This window comes from Neoarius graeffei, chromosome 7 (genome assembly GCF_027579695.1).
Source record: "Neoarius graeffei isolate fNeoGra1 chromosome 7, fNeoGra1.pri, whole genome shotgun sequence".
NCBI lineage: Eukaryota > Metazoa > Chordata > Actinopteri > Siluriformes > Ariidae > Neoarius > Neoarius graeffei.
Genome location: NC_083575.1, coordinates 21,414,001 through 21,428,321, shown reverse-complemented (window position 1 = coordinate 21,428,321; position 14,321 = coordinate 21,414,001). Strand labels below are relative to the sequence as shown.

Here is a 14,321-nt window from a genome sequence, read left to right as displayed (position 1 = left end):
ATATATTTTATATATCAATGTCTGTTTACATAAATGAGGAAGTAATTCTAATGTTTGTAAATAAATGAACTGATAATGTTTAACCTGCATCAGGAAATCTTTTTGTTCCACTTTTTAAATATTTTTGCAGATCACATTTTGTTAATTATTCGTTGCTTGTATTAATGTCTAGTTTTGCAGTTTACCAGTAAATGTCAACAGCCAACTGACATTGTAACCGCATGAAAATCCAGGTCAAAGGTCGCATGTCATTCCTCGAACCAAAATATAAAATGTCTATTGATATTGTAATATGTGGTAGATATTTACAACAAACTGCAAAAAAAAAAAAAATCTGAATGGAAGAGAAAAATCTGAATATTTCAAGCATGCAATTTTTTATATGCTAGAAATTTAATTATGGTCTAATTCTATTTATTGCAATAGGATTCCAAATACTCTATAAACATTCCATTCTGTTATCAATCAGAAAAAAAAATATTATAACTCACAGCATTTTTATTTTTTTTTAAGTACTTCATTGACTTCAACAATGTTACACAAAGATCGGTCCATAACAGTTGTAAATGTCACTTAATTCCACAGGGTGTCGATAATGGTGGACACCGGTGAAAGTGATCACTATTATCGACACCTCATGTGACTTCTCAAAAGCACGTTTAGGTATAAAATGGCGACTGTCAAATGAAAGAGTAAGAAACAAAGTAGATTTCAACGAAGAGATCATGAAATATCGGTGAATCTGAGAAGTAAAAACACGTCTATGATCTTCCCACCATGCTTACCTGCGATGATAACGTCCGGTTTTCCTCAAATTGCTGATTGTGCTAAAACAAATTCCATCTCCAGTAACAAACTGTGTCATGAGATGACAAGATCAAAGGGTGAGGGGGGTCTTCTCGTTGATTAATTAATCAATAATAACTGTTGTAACTGAACCTCACCTTTGTAAAATAGTTTTTTATTGGTGAACCTGAAAAGGTGTCGATAATTATGGACTGTCAATAATTGTAGCCGCTACCTACCTACCTACCTACCTACCTATATAATTTTTTTTCACCTGTTCATTTCTGCACAATATTTTCAGTTGAGTTTATGGAAGTGTAGCTTTAAATTGCAACCAAGCAGTGTATGCTCAAAAACCTAGGCAAGTGCCATTTAGTCCCAATATTTGTAAAAGTTTTAACCATAACCTCCTGACAGATACATTTAGGTATGCCTTGTTTGAAAATCAGCAAAGTCAACTCATTAATTGCTGAGAAATAGATGACATTACATATATTTAGATTGTTGTGATTACGAACTCCTTGCACCGTAATGTGTGCACTTGTCTAAACCCAAAGACTTCAGGCTTATTTTACATTTCAGGCCAAGACCAGATTACTTTCAGCGCTGTTTCCCAGATGGCCAGATGAATGTGAAAATGCTGTGCACAGGAGAACCAGGCATGGTGTCGGAGGGCCGAAAGAGTTTTCCCAGCAGCCACTCCTCCTGTAAGTGTAATCTTTTTGAAACACCTTGGAGACTGTATTGTGCTGATGCACACTATGTTTATTCCTGAAAGTACCTTTAGTTGCGTAAACTTTTTTTAGCCTGTCTCTGTTATCCAGCCAGTAACTGGGTAAGTGAAGTAGTTTGAGCTTTAAAAGATGCTTTGAACTCCAGTATACGGTATAAGAGGTTCATTTCATAGCAAATCCTGGATGAACATGTCACAGAGGCGGCTGTTGCCAAATAAAGTCTGCTTTCTTTTATATTGTGGTGAAAGGAGTAGATTCCTGGAACTGTCAGGCTTTTACTGAAGCAGAACACTTGGACCACACATTAAAGAGAAAAGAAAAAGCATTTGTGTGCTAGATTTACTGGGTGTGTGGCGTACTAAACAGGACGTTAGTTCTTATTAAATTGCTATACAGCATCAAATGCCACTAGTCCCTTTTTATTATCCCCTGCTGGCTGAAAGGTTCAAAGGGGGATTATGTCGTGGCGATGTCCGTCTGTCCATCTCGGGAAGGGTACTCACCTTCTGAAATCAACTCCTCTCACAATTTCTGGAGGAATTTCACAAAACTTGACAGGATTCTTTGTTATATGTCGGTATATGTACCTTGACAATTTCATGAGGGTATATTAAGCACTTATAGCATAGATATAGTTGCCAGCAGGGGATATTGTGCTCTCAGAGCACTCTTGTTTTCATTTGCCATGTGCAGATTACACACCCCAGTCTGCTCTCATATATAGTACTGTGCAAAACAGATCACGAATGGCGGCGATGATTTCTTCATCTGTTATGGAAATGACGGAGGTTATCGGTGTATCATTGTCAAATCCATCCACTGACTCGCTACGTTTTCTAAATCTTCACCATTCAGTTCATTAATGTGTTGCAAATCATTGATGATGTCATTTATGTCATGCCGCGGGACTGGGTGGGGGGCATAAAAATGCCACCTTTAGCTCGGTGTTGAGTTTAGCCATATGAGCAGTCATTTCGTCCTTTTATTGATCCTTTGCTCACTGTTCTCAATAATTGTTAATGATCGACACTTAGGCGAGGCTCATTAAGCCTTTGTTTTATGGTATTAACATGTATTGTTAACTTGACTGTGGACTTAATTACTTACAGTATTGTTTGTCTCTGGTGCGAATGGGAGCGCATGGCTTGGTGTGTCATGTTAGCAGGCGAATGATGGATGCAACTGCAGGAAGAGTGTTTATTTATAAACAGGCAGGCAAACAGTTAAAAAACGTAAGGCAAAGGCAGGGTTGTGAAATGGGCAATGGTCAAGCGAGGCACAAACAGAATGATGGAAATAAAAACGAAAGGCAGAGTCCAAATGCACAAAACAAGGTCAAATCCAGAAAGGCAATACACAGATACAAGGCTTGGTAACGTTAGGAAATACAGAAAAGTTACTGTGATTCAGAAGAGTTTGCGATTATTAGTCAATGCTATCAGAAACAGGGGTACAGTAGGTGTCCATTTCTGTCCCTCATGGTACAATCTACACTAATCTATCCCCTAATATCCCCTAATTTTACAGTGTAAAATTGCAGAGTTTGAACATCTACAGTGCATAATATCATCGAAAGATTCAGAGAATCTGGAAGAATCTCTGTGCGTAAGGGTCAAGGCCGGAAAACCATACATTTAAAACAAAACAAATATTTAATCCTTGCAGAAAACTGAAACATGGGGTCTAGGTAAAGCCCTGGGTGCGTGCATTTCCCAGAAGAACCGCCACCTTTCATTCTGCCATCAACTGATTGTGTTAAATAATGCTGTTGAGCAATTTTACACTGTCGAACTCCTTTCTGATATTGCTCCACTATTTGTCGGCGCAGAATTAGGGGGATTGGTGATCCTCTTCCCATCTTTACTTCTGAGAGCCGCTGCCACTCCAAGATGCTCTTTTTATACCCAGTCATGTTAATGACCTATTGCCAATTGACCTAATGAGTTGCAATTTGGTCCTCCAGCTGTTCCTTTTTTGTCCCTTTAACTTTTCCAGCCTCTTATTGCCCCGTCCCAACTTTTTTGAGATGTGTTGCTGTCATGAAATTTCAAATGAGCCAATATTTGGCATGAAATTTCAAAATGTCTCACTTTCGACATTTGATATGTTGTCTATATTCTATTGTGAATACAATATCAGTTTTTGAGATTTGTAAATTATTGCATTCTGTTTTTATTTACAATTTGTACTTTGTCCCAACTTTTTTGGAATTGGGGTTGTAAGACCTTGATAGAAATGTAGTGGAGTGAAAAGTATGGTATTTGTCTTTCAAATGTAGTGAAGTTAAAGTCATAAGTTAAAAAAAAACTTAAAGTACAGATACTCTAAAAGTGTACTTAAGTACAGTACTCAAGTAAATGTACTTCGTTACTGTCCACCTCTGTTCAGAACGAATGGAGTTAATCCACAATCCGAATACACAACAAGGCCAAAAGTCATTCCCACATATGGATGTGATAGTCAGGTGTCTCCATACTTTTGGCCATATGGTGTAATGTCAAAGTTCAATATGTGAAATATAATGATTGTCCATAAGTGACACTCTTCTTAGAGCAATCCAGGAGGTAGCCATACCACAAAGATCCTGACTTCCTTTACCCAGCAGGCTAGCCTACTGTAATACCTACCAAAGAGCAGAAAGGCCAGGGCACATACTCACCTCCAAGAGTACCTGGGTTTGAAAGGTTTATGAACGTCCTACAGCATCGATATTAATACAATTCACTCACTTTTCCCAGCTTTAGTGCTGGCCAGCAAAAATAAAAATGTCACTTTCAGTCCACACCTTCCATTGGCTCCTGTGGGAAGGTGAACAAACTGCTTAGCAGCAAGTTCAAATCACACTGTGACGTGTGTGTGTGTGTGTGTGTGTGTGTGTGTGTGTGTGAGAGAGAGAGTGTGTGAAGGTTGAAGACATTGTGCACCTTTAGGAAATTTTTTGATAGTTCGTGTGCTCCTGGCAGCAAAGTGTCAACCTGCCTCCATTGCACAGACAATCCTGTCTCGTAAACATTTTGGGTAAACCCCAGACGAAGTGGCTTTGTGCTCACCAAACCAAACTGACTTTCATTCATAAATGTTTACTATATGTTAAATTGCAGCTTAACTTGACAGAAAATTACCAAAAACAGGGACTCCCTAAAGTGAATGACACATGAAATGGAATGACGAATGACAGCTAGTGATTTGAACAATAAATGGTCCCTTGTCATTCAGATTCTTATAAATGGAATAACGATTGAAATGTAGGTGGAATGACATGCTTTCAGCTCATGAAATGGAATGACATTGTTTCTAAGTGGAATGACATACTTTTAGATTATGTTATCAGTGATATCCCCTTTTACAAATGGAATGACAGCATTTCCAGGTGGAATGACATACTTTAAGCTAATGTTATCAGTGATATCCCCTTTTACAAATGGAATGACAATGTTTTTAGGTGGAATGACATACTTTGAGGCAATGTTATCAGTGATATCACCTATAACCTAACCCTAACCCTAGAAACAATGTCATTCCATTTGTTAATTTGATATCACTGATAACATTGCCTCAAAGTATGTCATTCCACCTAGAAACCTTATCATTCCATTTGTAAAAGGTGATATCACTGACAACATTAGCTCAAAGTAAGTCAATACATATAGAAACCCTGTCATTCCATTTGTAAAAGCTGATATCCCACCAAGCACCCACTTATCTTATCCTAGGGAGGTCTAAAACTAAAGATTTCAATCGTTATTCCATTTGTAAGAATCTGAATGACAAGGGACCATTTATTGTTCAAATTTACTACCTGTCATTCGTCATTCCATTTCATGCGTCATTCACTTTAGGGAGTCCTCCAAAAACATCAAGAAAAAGCAAAAAAAAAAGGCCTAGAGCAAAGTGATAAAAATGACGTTTGTTAAAACAACTTGAGCAGTAGCAGGTCAACAGTCAAAATTTGGCCATGTAGAACCATTTGCTGGTTTCCACAAGGGACGTTATACAAGTAATTTTGATGTTCCTGCCAAGTATCAAGAAAGGGTAAAACACCCACTGCAGAAGCAACAGAAGCACAAACAAAAAAGTTCCCGTTAGCATCCTAATGTCATCTGTAGCCATAGTTAAAAAAAAAAAATTAGTACCAGAGTATGACAAATTTGTGCTTGGATCATGACCAACTGCTTTTTTTTGTCAAAGAAAAGTCTTTTCTTATTCATTGCCTACTTTAACAATACATGTTTCTCTATAAATTACCTTGCAATTTCCTTTTTATAGTCAAGTCAAGTCAACTTTATTGTCAAATATGCTATACATGCTCGACATACAGCACAGATGAAATTTCAGTCCTCTCTGACCCACGGTGCAAACAGGCAATTCAATAAATAAAAATAGAACAATTGAAATAAACAATGTAAACAGTATAAACATTCTAGATAAGAAATAGACATAGACTAAACACTAATATACACACACACACACACACACACACACACACACACACATATATATATATATATAAATTGGAGCAAAAGGACATAAAATAAACAGTCAAGAGCACTTGAGGTATAGCAGGTAAACATGAAATAAGCAGTATAAACAATAAACTAATAGCTGTTAAGGTGAGGTAGTGCGGAATAGTGCAAATGAGCGAGGTAAAGTGAAATGTGCAGTCCCTGAGTTCAGTGTGCGAATGAATGTTGAGTGTGTGTGTGTGTGTGTGTGTGTGTGTGTGTGTGTGTTGGGCGGGCGGGGGGGGGGCTGTGAGGGTGACATGATGTCAGATGCTGAAGGGGGGGCAGGGGGGTGTACGGGCAGAATCTGTGGCAGGGGGCAGAGGGGGGAGGAGGGGCAGAACAGGGAGGGAGTTGAGCCTCCTGACCGCCTGGTGAAAGAAACTGTCCTTGAGCCTGCTGGTTTTGGCCTGGAGACTCCGCAGTCTCCTCCCCGATGGCAGCAGGCTGAAGAGGCTGTGAGATGGGTGGGTGGGATCACCTGCAATCCTGATGGCTTTGCGGGTGAGGCGGGAGTTATAGATATCAATAAGAGAAGGGAGAGAGACACCGATGATACTCTCAGCTGCTCTCACGATGCGCTGCAGAGTCTTGCAGCAGGACACGGTGCAGGCGCCGTACCACACGATGATGCAGCTGGTCAGGATGTTCTCGATGGTGCCTCTGTAGAATGTGTGCATGATGGGGGCCGGGGCTCTTGCTCTCCTCAGTTTGCGGAGGAAGTACAGACACTGTTGGGCTTTTTTGGCCAGTGATGCGGTGTTGTTGCTCCAGGACAGGTCTTCAGAGATGTGCACACCCAGAAACTTGGTGCTGCTCACCCTCTCCACTGCAGCACCGTCGATAGTTAGTGGAGCATGCTGGGTGTGCGCTCTCCTGAAGTCCACAACAATCTCCTTTGTCTTCTCCATGTTCAGGCGGAGATTGTTGTCCTTGCACCACATGGCCAAGCGGCTCACCTCACTCCTGTAGATTGTCTCATCGATATTGTTGAGACCCACCACAGTCGTGTCATCCACAAACTTAATGAAGAGGTTGGAGCTGGATGTTGGTGTGCAGTCGTGGGTCAGCAGAGTGAAGAGGAGGGGGCTCAGCACACATCCTTGGGGGGCCCCCATGTTCAATGCAATGGTGGTGCTGGAGGAGTTGCCGCCGACCCGTACAGCCTGTGGTCTCCCCGTCAGGAAGTCCAGCAGCCAGTTGCACAGGGAGGTGTTGAGTCCCAGCTGGTCCAGTTTATGAATGAGCTGCTGAGGAATGATTGTGTTGAATGCTGAGCTAAAGTCTATGAACAGCATTCTGACATATGAGTCTTTTGTCACCAGGTGGGTGAGGGCTGAGTGGAGGGCAGTGGAGATGGCGTCATCAGTCGAACGGTTGGACTGATATGCAAATATCAGTTATGATACGGTTGGACTGGAAAGGGTCCAGGGTGGGGGAGAGGGCAGACTTGATATGCCGCATGACTAGCCGCTCAAAGCACTTCATGAGGATGGGAGTGAGTGCGACCGGGCGGAAGTCATTGAAGCAGGAGGGAGATGGCTTCTTCGGGATCGGGATGATGGTGGTGGCTTTGAGGCACGTGGGGACAACAGCCTGGCTCAACGAGATGTTGAAGATGTCTGTAAAGACATCTGTGAGCTCCTCGGCACAGTCTCTCAGGACACGACCAGGAATGTTATCAGGACCCGGGGCTTTCCGTGCACTTGTCGTCCTGAGAGCTCTCCTCACGCTGTCTGGGGACAGCGTCAACACCTGGTTACCGGGAGGTGGAGGGGTCTTTTGTGCCGTGGTGCTGTTGTCTGCCTCAAAGCGAGCGAAGAAGTCGTTCAACTGATTCAGCAGAGAGGTGGAGTTATCACAGGTCTGCGGTGAGGGCTTGTAGTCTGTGATGATCTGAATCCCCCGCCACAGGTTCCTGGAGTCTCTGCTGTCGTTGAAGTAGACAGCAATGTTCCTGGAATACTGTCTCTTGGCCACCCTGATGCCTCGTGACAGATTGGCCCTAGCTGTCCTCAGGCCCACCTCGTCCCCAGCTCTGAAGGCGGCATTCCGAGCCCTCAGGAGCCTGTGGACTTCCCCTGTCAGCCATGGCTTCTGATTGGCCCGAATGGAGATGGTTCTGGTGACTGTAACGTTGTCCATACACTTCCTCATGTAGGCAGTGATGGTCTCCGTGTACTCCTGGAGATCTGTAGTGTTGTTGTAGGTGGCTGCCTGTCTGAACATACTCCAGTCAGTGGTGGAAAAACAGTCCTGGAGTGCCTCTGAGGACCCCTCTAGCCACACACGTACCTGCTTTGTAGCTGGTTTGGTGACTTTAACCAGCAGCCTGTATGCTGGCATTAGCATAACAGTGGAGTGATCTGAGGCCCCAAGGTGGGGGAGGGGTAAGGCTTTGTAGGCGCCTTTATGCATGGTGTAAACATTGTCCAGAGTATTGTTTCCACATGTGGGAAAGTTGATATGTCCATAGAGTTTTGGAAACATGCTCTTGGGGTTTGGATGGTTGAAATCCCCAGCCAGGATGAGGAAAGCATCTAGGTGGGCTGTCTGCTGCTCACTGATGTGCTGATAGAGTTCATTCAGTGCTACACTCCTGTTGTTATTGGAGCCGGGAGGGATGTATATTGCTACCAGCAATATGTCTGTAAATTCCCTTGGCAGGTAGAATGGCCGGCACTTAATAATTATAAACTCCACCAGTGGTGAGCAGTGTTTGCAGACCATGACAGCATCACGGCACCAGGCATCACTGATGTAAACACAGAGTCCTCTGCCGCGAGTCTTTCCCCCCTTGACTAGCACTCTGTCTGACCGGTAGCATGTTAGCTGGGCTAGCTGAATGGCACAGTCCAGGACGCTGTTGTTAAGCCATGTTTCCACAAACACGAGGACACAACACTCACTCACAGACTTAGAAGATGAGCGGAGTAGGCGGACATAATCCAGCTTGTTGTCCAGCGAGCATACGTTGGCCAGAGTGATGGTAGGAATAGCCGGCCGGTGAGGGCTAGCCGCTAGCCTAGCCCGGATACCTCCGCACTTGCCCCTCTTCTGCTTCTGCATGTTCCGCCTGTGGCGCTTCCACTGTGGGCTGGATGCAGGAGTGGGGGTCGGTGGTTGAGCAGGCATCCGGAGCAAACCATGGTCACATAGCACTTCCACGTCCACTGGATTTATATCTGTGAATATAGTTCTGTGGATATCGAGCAGAAACTCACGGGAGTATGTGCGCCTAAAGACTGATGGACGCGACAAAGATGAACAGATGCACGCTGTTTTAAAACACAAAAAACACGAAAACACCATTCTGTCGGGATGGAGAGGAGCCGCTGTGTGTGTACGCGCCGCCATCTTGGACACTTTTATAGAATTATTATACTGAATACTCACTTCACTCAGGATCACCACCTTATTCGTGGTGGGGTGGTGTGTATGTCCCAGTGACCCCTAGAGCTGTTGGCTGGAGTTTCATACTCCTGGCAGGTGCACCCATGTCAAAAAAGGTCGAAGGCTAGGGGCCAGACGAAGAGTGATTTCCCCCCTCTCTACACTGCCTTCTGGGCATCTTCGGGAGATGAAATGGCTAAGGAGTAAACCTGAAAAAAATCTGGAGTGGAGTGCCTAAGGCAGTTGAACAATGGACTACATTGCCTCCTGACAACTCCTGCGGCTGCGCTGGTACCAAATTATATTGGTTCATCCTCTCCTTTGGGTCATATCAGCAACACCAAGAGGAGAATCTTGATGGCAGGACAGCCCAAGTCTTCCATGTCTTCCTGCCCAGGCCTTGTAGCACAAGTGGAGACGACATGCCATTGATCGGCAAAACATGGGAAATGACAGTTACCAGTGATAAGCTTTATCTGATTGGCATAGGAAGAAGTGTCAGGGGTCATTTCTGATGGTGGGAGAGATCATCAAGTCTCATTGGACAGCTACTGCCTGCCTCAAGCTGGGCAGCCCCCAGCCAGTAAGGTGCTGCCCCACCACAGCCTGCCTGCTCCACTGGGTGTGTGGGGCTTAGAAGAAACCTTGACAAGCAGGCTGTGAATCCGCACCAGGCAATGACAAAAGATACAAGAAGTCTCCAGCTCTTTGTTTTGCAAGCTGGAACGTTCGCACAAAGCTTGGAGGGCTGCAGTCAGAAACGGTATGCAGAAGGCAAGACGAGACAGAAGTGACCAGCTCGTAGTGAAAAGAGCCAAGAGGAAAGTGAGGGCAACATTTTCAAGACAGCCATCATCATTTATCTGCAGACATTGTGCGAGAGACTGTCATTCTAGAGTAGGCCTCTTCAGCCACTCTAGGAAATGCTACAGCACCTAACATGTTACGCCATTGTCTCCGAAGATGAGTGGATACCAGAGAGAGGAGAGAGAGAGATGTTGCATACTTAAGCCATAAGTGTTTATCCTAAATGTTCTTTAAAAAAAAATCATTCAAGAAAAGAAAAACAATTCTAATTTCAGTGACTCACTAATTACTAATGTTTATGGCTAATAATTAATCCTGACCCTAGTTGCTCTGGGTGAATGAAAACCTTCATTAAAGAGTATTAATCAATTGAGTCAGCTCTCCAGTAGGGTGCCACTGAAAATGAAGGAGTTAGACATTAAGACTTTGTTCACCGCATCCATGCCTGTCAGGGTAAACAGAATGTGTTATCCAAACATTATCATCACTTCTGAACATTCCACTTGAATACAGCAGGAGGATCTGCGAGATGTGTATGTGTAAGCACCAGGTGGGCTTTGCATAGTCGAAATTACCTGCATATTATTAATGTGGGCATCAGCAATTCTAAATAAATGCATTTGTGGCTTGTCTAAACTTTTCATCCTTCAAATCTTTCCCAGCGTCAGGTCAAACTAAGTAACCGTTTCCACCCAAAGGAGATGAAAAACTTTAAATTGAATGATTTGTGACTAAAAGTATTCTCCTACTAAAGCTATGATGGAGTTGAAAGTTATTTATATGCTTATTTGATGTTCCTGTTTTGTTGTTGTTGTTGTTGCGATATTAACAGTGAGAGAAATCTTCATCTCATTACCTGAGAAACTACTCCAAAGACTACTTGATATAAAATGAGTCATGGCATTAAGAATCTAGAGATACAGGAACTTACTGAACACACTCCTAATTATGAGTATCAGTATTTATATCATTGATCATCTTATAAAATCTTGAAGTGTTGCAGACTGGACAGTCAACAAAACAATAAGTCTTCTATCAGTCTTTGTTCATTGGAATTCCTAAAAATAACCAAATTCGTACCTTTTAAATACAGCTTGTGTAAATTATCACAAATTAGCAATCATGTGACCAAGTCACTTCTACAGATAATATAACATAGTTGCACTAATTTCAAAACCACATACCTAGTGAACAAGGTTCTAAAAAAAGCTAAAAAGTCTAAAGTCCTTCCCACGCCATGCAATCAGGTGGTGCAGATCTCCGTTTTCATTGCCCTCGGCCTCAGCTAGGGTTACAGTGGGGGGCTAGTCCTCTGGTAACCGCGAGAGTTTGACTCCCCACTCACGTCTGTATTGCATCGTGCCTTGCCAGACGGCAGTAAGTACCATTTTTACGATGGTCTTTGGTATGACCCAACTGCAAGTGGAACTTGCAATCTCCTGATCAAGAGGTGAACATACTAACCACTAGGCCAGCTCGCAGTTGCGCAAGGTTGTTATTTTTAAAACAGATTAATAAATATGTTCTATATTTGTTGCTTGTTTTATATATAAAATACAAAGTATACACAATTCAAGATTTCCTCTGAAACATTTGTTATTTATTACTAATAAATACATTATTATTTACTATTTTTCTGTAACAAAAATGGCGGCATGGTGGTGTAGTAGTTAGCACTGTCGCCTCACAGCAAGAAGGCCCTGGGTTTGAGCCCAGCGGCCGGCAAGGGCCTTTCTGTGTGGAGTTTGCGTGTTCTCCCCGTTTCTGCGTGGGTTTTCTCCGGGTGCTCCGGTTTCTGCCACAGTCCAAAGACATGCAGATTAGGTTAATTGGTGGCTCTAAATTGACCGTTGGTGTGAATGTGAGTGTGAATGGTTGTTTGTCTCTGTGTCAGCCCTGCGGTAACCTGGCAACTTGTCCAGGGTGTACCCCACCTCTTGCCCATAGTCAGCTGGGATAGGCTCCAGCTCGCCTGCGACCCTGTAGAACAGGATAAGTGGCTATAGATAATTGATGAGATGGATGTAACAAAAATCATTTTCATCAAACGTTCTATCTTTATTTTTAAAAATTTTAATATATAAATAAGTATTTGCACTGAGAAATGTAGTATTAGGGTTAGTCAAATGAAAAGCTTATTTTTTTTTATTCTGTATTGATTATTGCAATTAAGTTCCACAAAAATGTATCATTATTTTTCTACATAATTTCCATTCCATGCAAATGTTCCAACACTTAAGTGTCCGGATTCTTCTGGGAAAAAAATGAATTCAGTTCTAATTTATGCCACACTTTTTCAGGTTTTATGTGCCAGAATTGTTTACACCCCTAAGGAATAATAAAAGAATAATAATTCTTGAAACACTTTCCTTGATTTCCCCTAGTCATAAATGAGTTTACACACGTAAAATGCCTTAGTTACCCGTTACCATGGCACTTTGAACACAAAAGAGAGAGATGGATTTTGGCTTGCGCAACTCTAACCCCGTCTCACTGAAAAACAACTTTTACATCCAACTTATATGCAGCATCTTTTATATGCTGAATATCAACATTCTGACAAACACGTGCATTTTTTACTTTCACCAGAATGCTCTGTATGGTATGTTCTGCACCAATGTGATTTAACCAAGCCCATCACTACCACTAGGCTATTTGAAGAATATCAATATGCAATCAGTAATTTTACCTCTTTTTATCCCCCGCTGGCCGAACGGCCCGAAGGGGGATTATGTTGTGGCAATTTCCGTCTGTCCATCCGTCCATCTGTCCCAGAAAGGTGCTCACTTTCTGAAATCAACTCCTCTCACAATTTCTGGAAGAATTTCACAAAACTTGGCAGGATTCTTTGTTATATGTCGGTAATATGCATATTGTAATTTCATTCAATTCAGTCACATTTTACTAGAGTTACAGCCCTTGATTAACAAAATTATAATTTGACAATTTCATGAGTATGTTTTCCTTCTGAAATCAACTCCTCTCACAATTTCTGGAGGAATTTCACCAAACTTGGCAAAAGGCTTTGTTATATGACAGTTATACGCATATTGAAATTTCGTTTAATTTGGGCAAATTTTACCAGAGTTATGCCCTTGATTATTAACAAACTTGTACTTTGGCAATTTCATCAAGGTGTGTTTGCTTTCTGAAATTAATTTCCCTTACAGTTTTATTCCCCACTGGCCAAAAGGCCCAAAGGGGGATTATGTCGTGGCAATGTCCATCCGTCCATCCATCCCGGGAAGGGTACTCACCTTCTGAAATCAATTCCTCTCACAATTTTTGGAGGAATTTCATGAAACTTGACAGGATTCTTTGTTACGTCGGTAATACGCATATTGCAATTTTGTTCAATTCAGTCACATTTTACCAGAATTATGGCATAGTTGCCAGCGGGGGATATTGTGCTCTCAGAGCACTCTTGTTTAAACATATTGAGTGTAACCAATAAAATTTGTGTTTTTTCATGACTTACAGTATGATTAGACTTACCATGGAAAGTTTCTATATTCTCAGTAGACTAAAGGGTATACAGTCTAAAACATATCTTCCGATTCGGTTTCGATTCTAAAATGGTGGTTAAAAAAAAAAAAAGACATCAAACTTTAGATAATTGGTGTCAAACTTGAATGTTGCCTGGGCCACATCAGCACATCAGAGACCCTGAAGAGCCAGAATTGACTAACACAAACACTCTAAGCTCTGAAGATAGAATAGGATGTTAAGCACAGAGATATTGATGTGAGAGTCGGAGAAGGAGCCTGTTGGAGTTTACTGAAAAAAAGAATCAGTAGTAGATCAGGATTTATAATATAAGGTGTAATATTCGCCTATTAATCATTTTCAGGGGAATTGTCAAAATATTTTATGGCAACATTGTTAATATAGAGAAATTAATAAATATTAAAGATTTTTTTTGAGAGTAGATTGTGCCTTAAATTATAAAATAAGTGGGGAGAAAAAGCAGCTTCTGCCTGTCGGTTTCAGTTAAGCACGATAAGCTGAGCTCATGCATAGTGTATAATGGCAGCCGCTACACTAAAGATCTGTCCATTTCAGTATTATTATTCCCCAAGTTCACACAAGCCAAATTAAA

General features: G+C 41.9%; 1 protein-coding gene across 1 annotated transcript in view; it reads left to right on the top strand.

Moving 5' to 3' along the window:
• The window catches only part of plpp4 (phospholipid phosphatase 4), a 378,904-nt gene that overhangs the window by 295,998 nt on the left and 68,585 nt on the right, over window positions 1–14,321 (top strand). Inside the window, exon 5 of the mRNA XM_060925399.1 lies at window positions 1,369–1,493. Within this exon, the coding sequence (XP_060781382.1) occupies window positions 1,369–1,493 (125 nt within the window). The remainder of the gene's footprint in view (window positions 1–1,368; window positions 1,494–14,321) is intronic.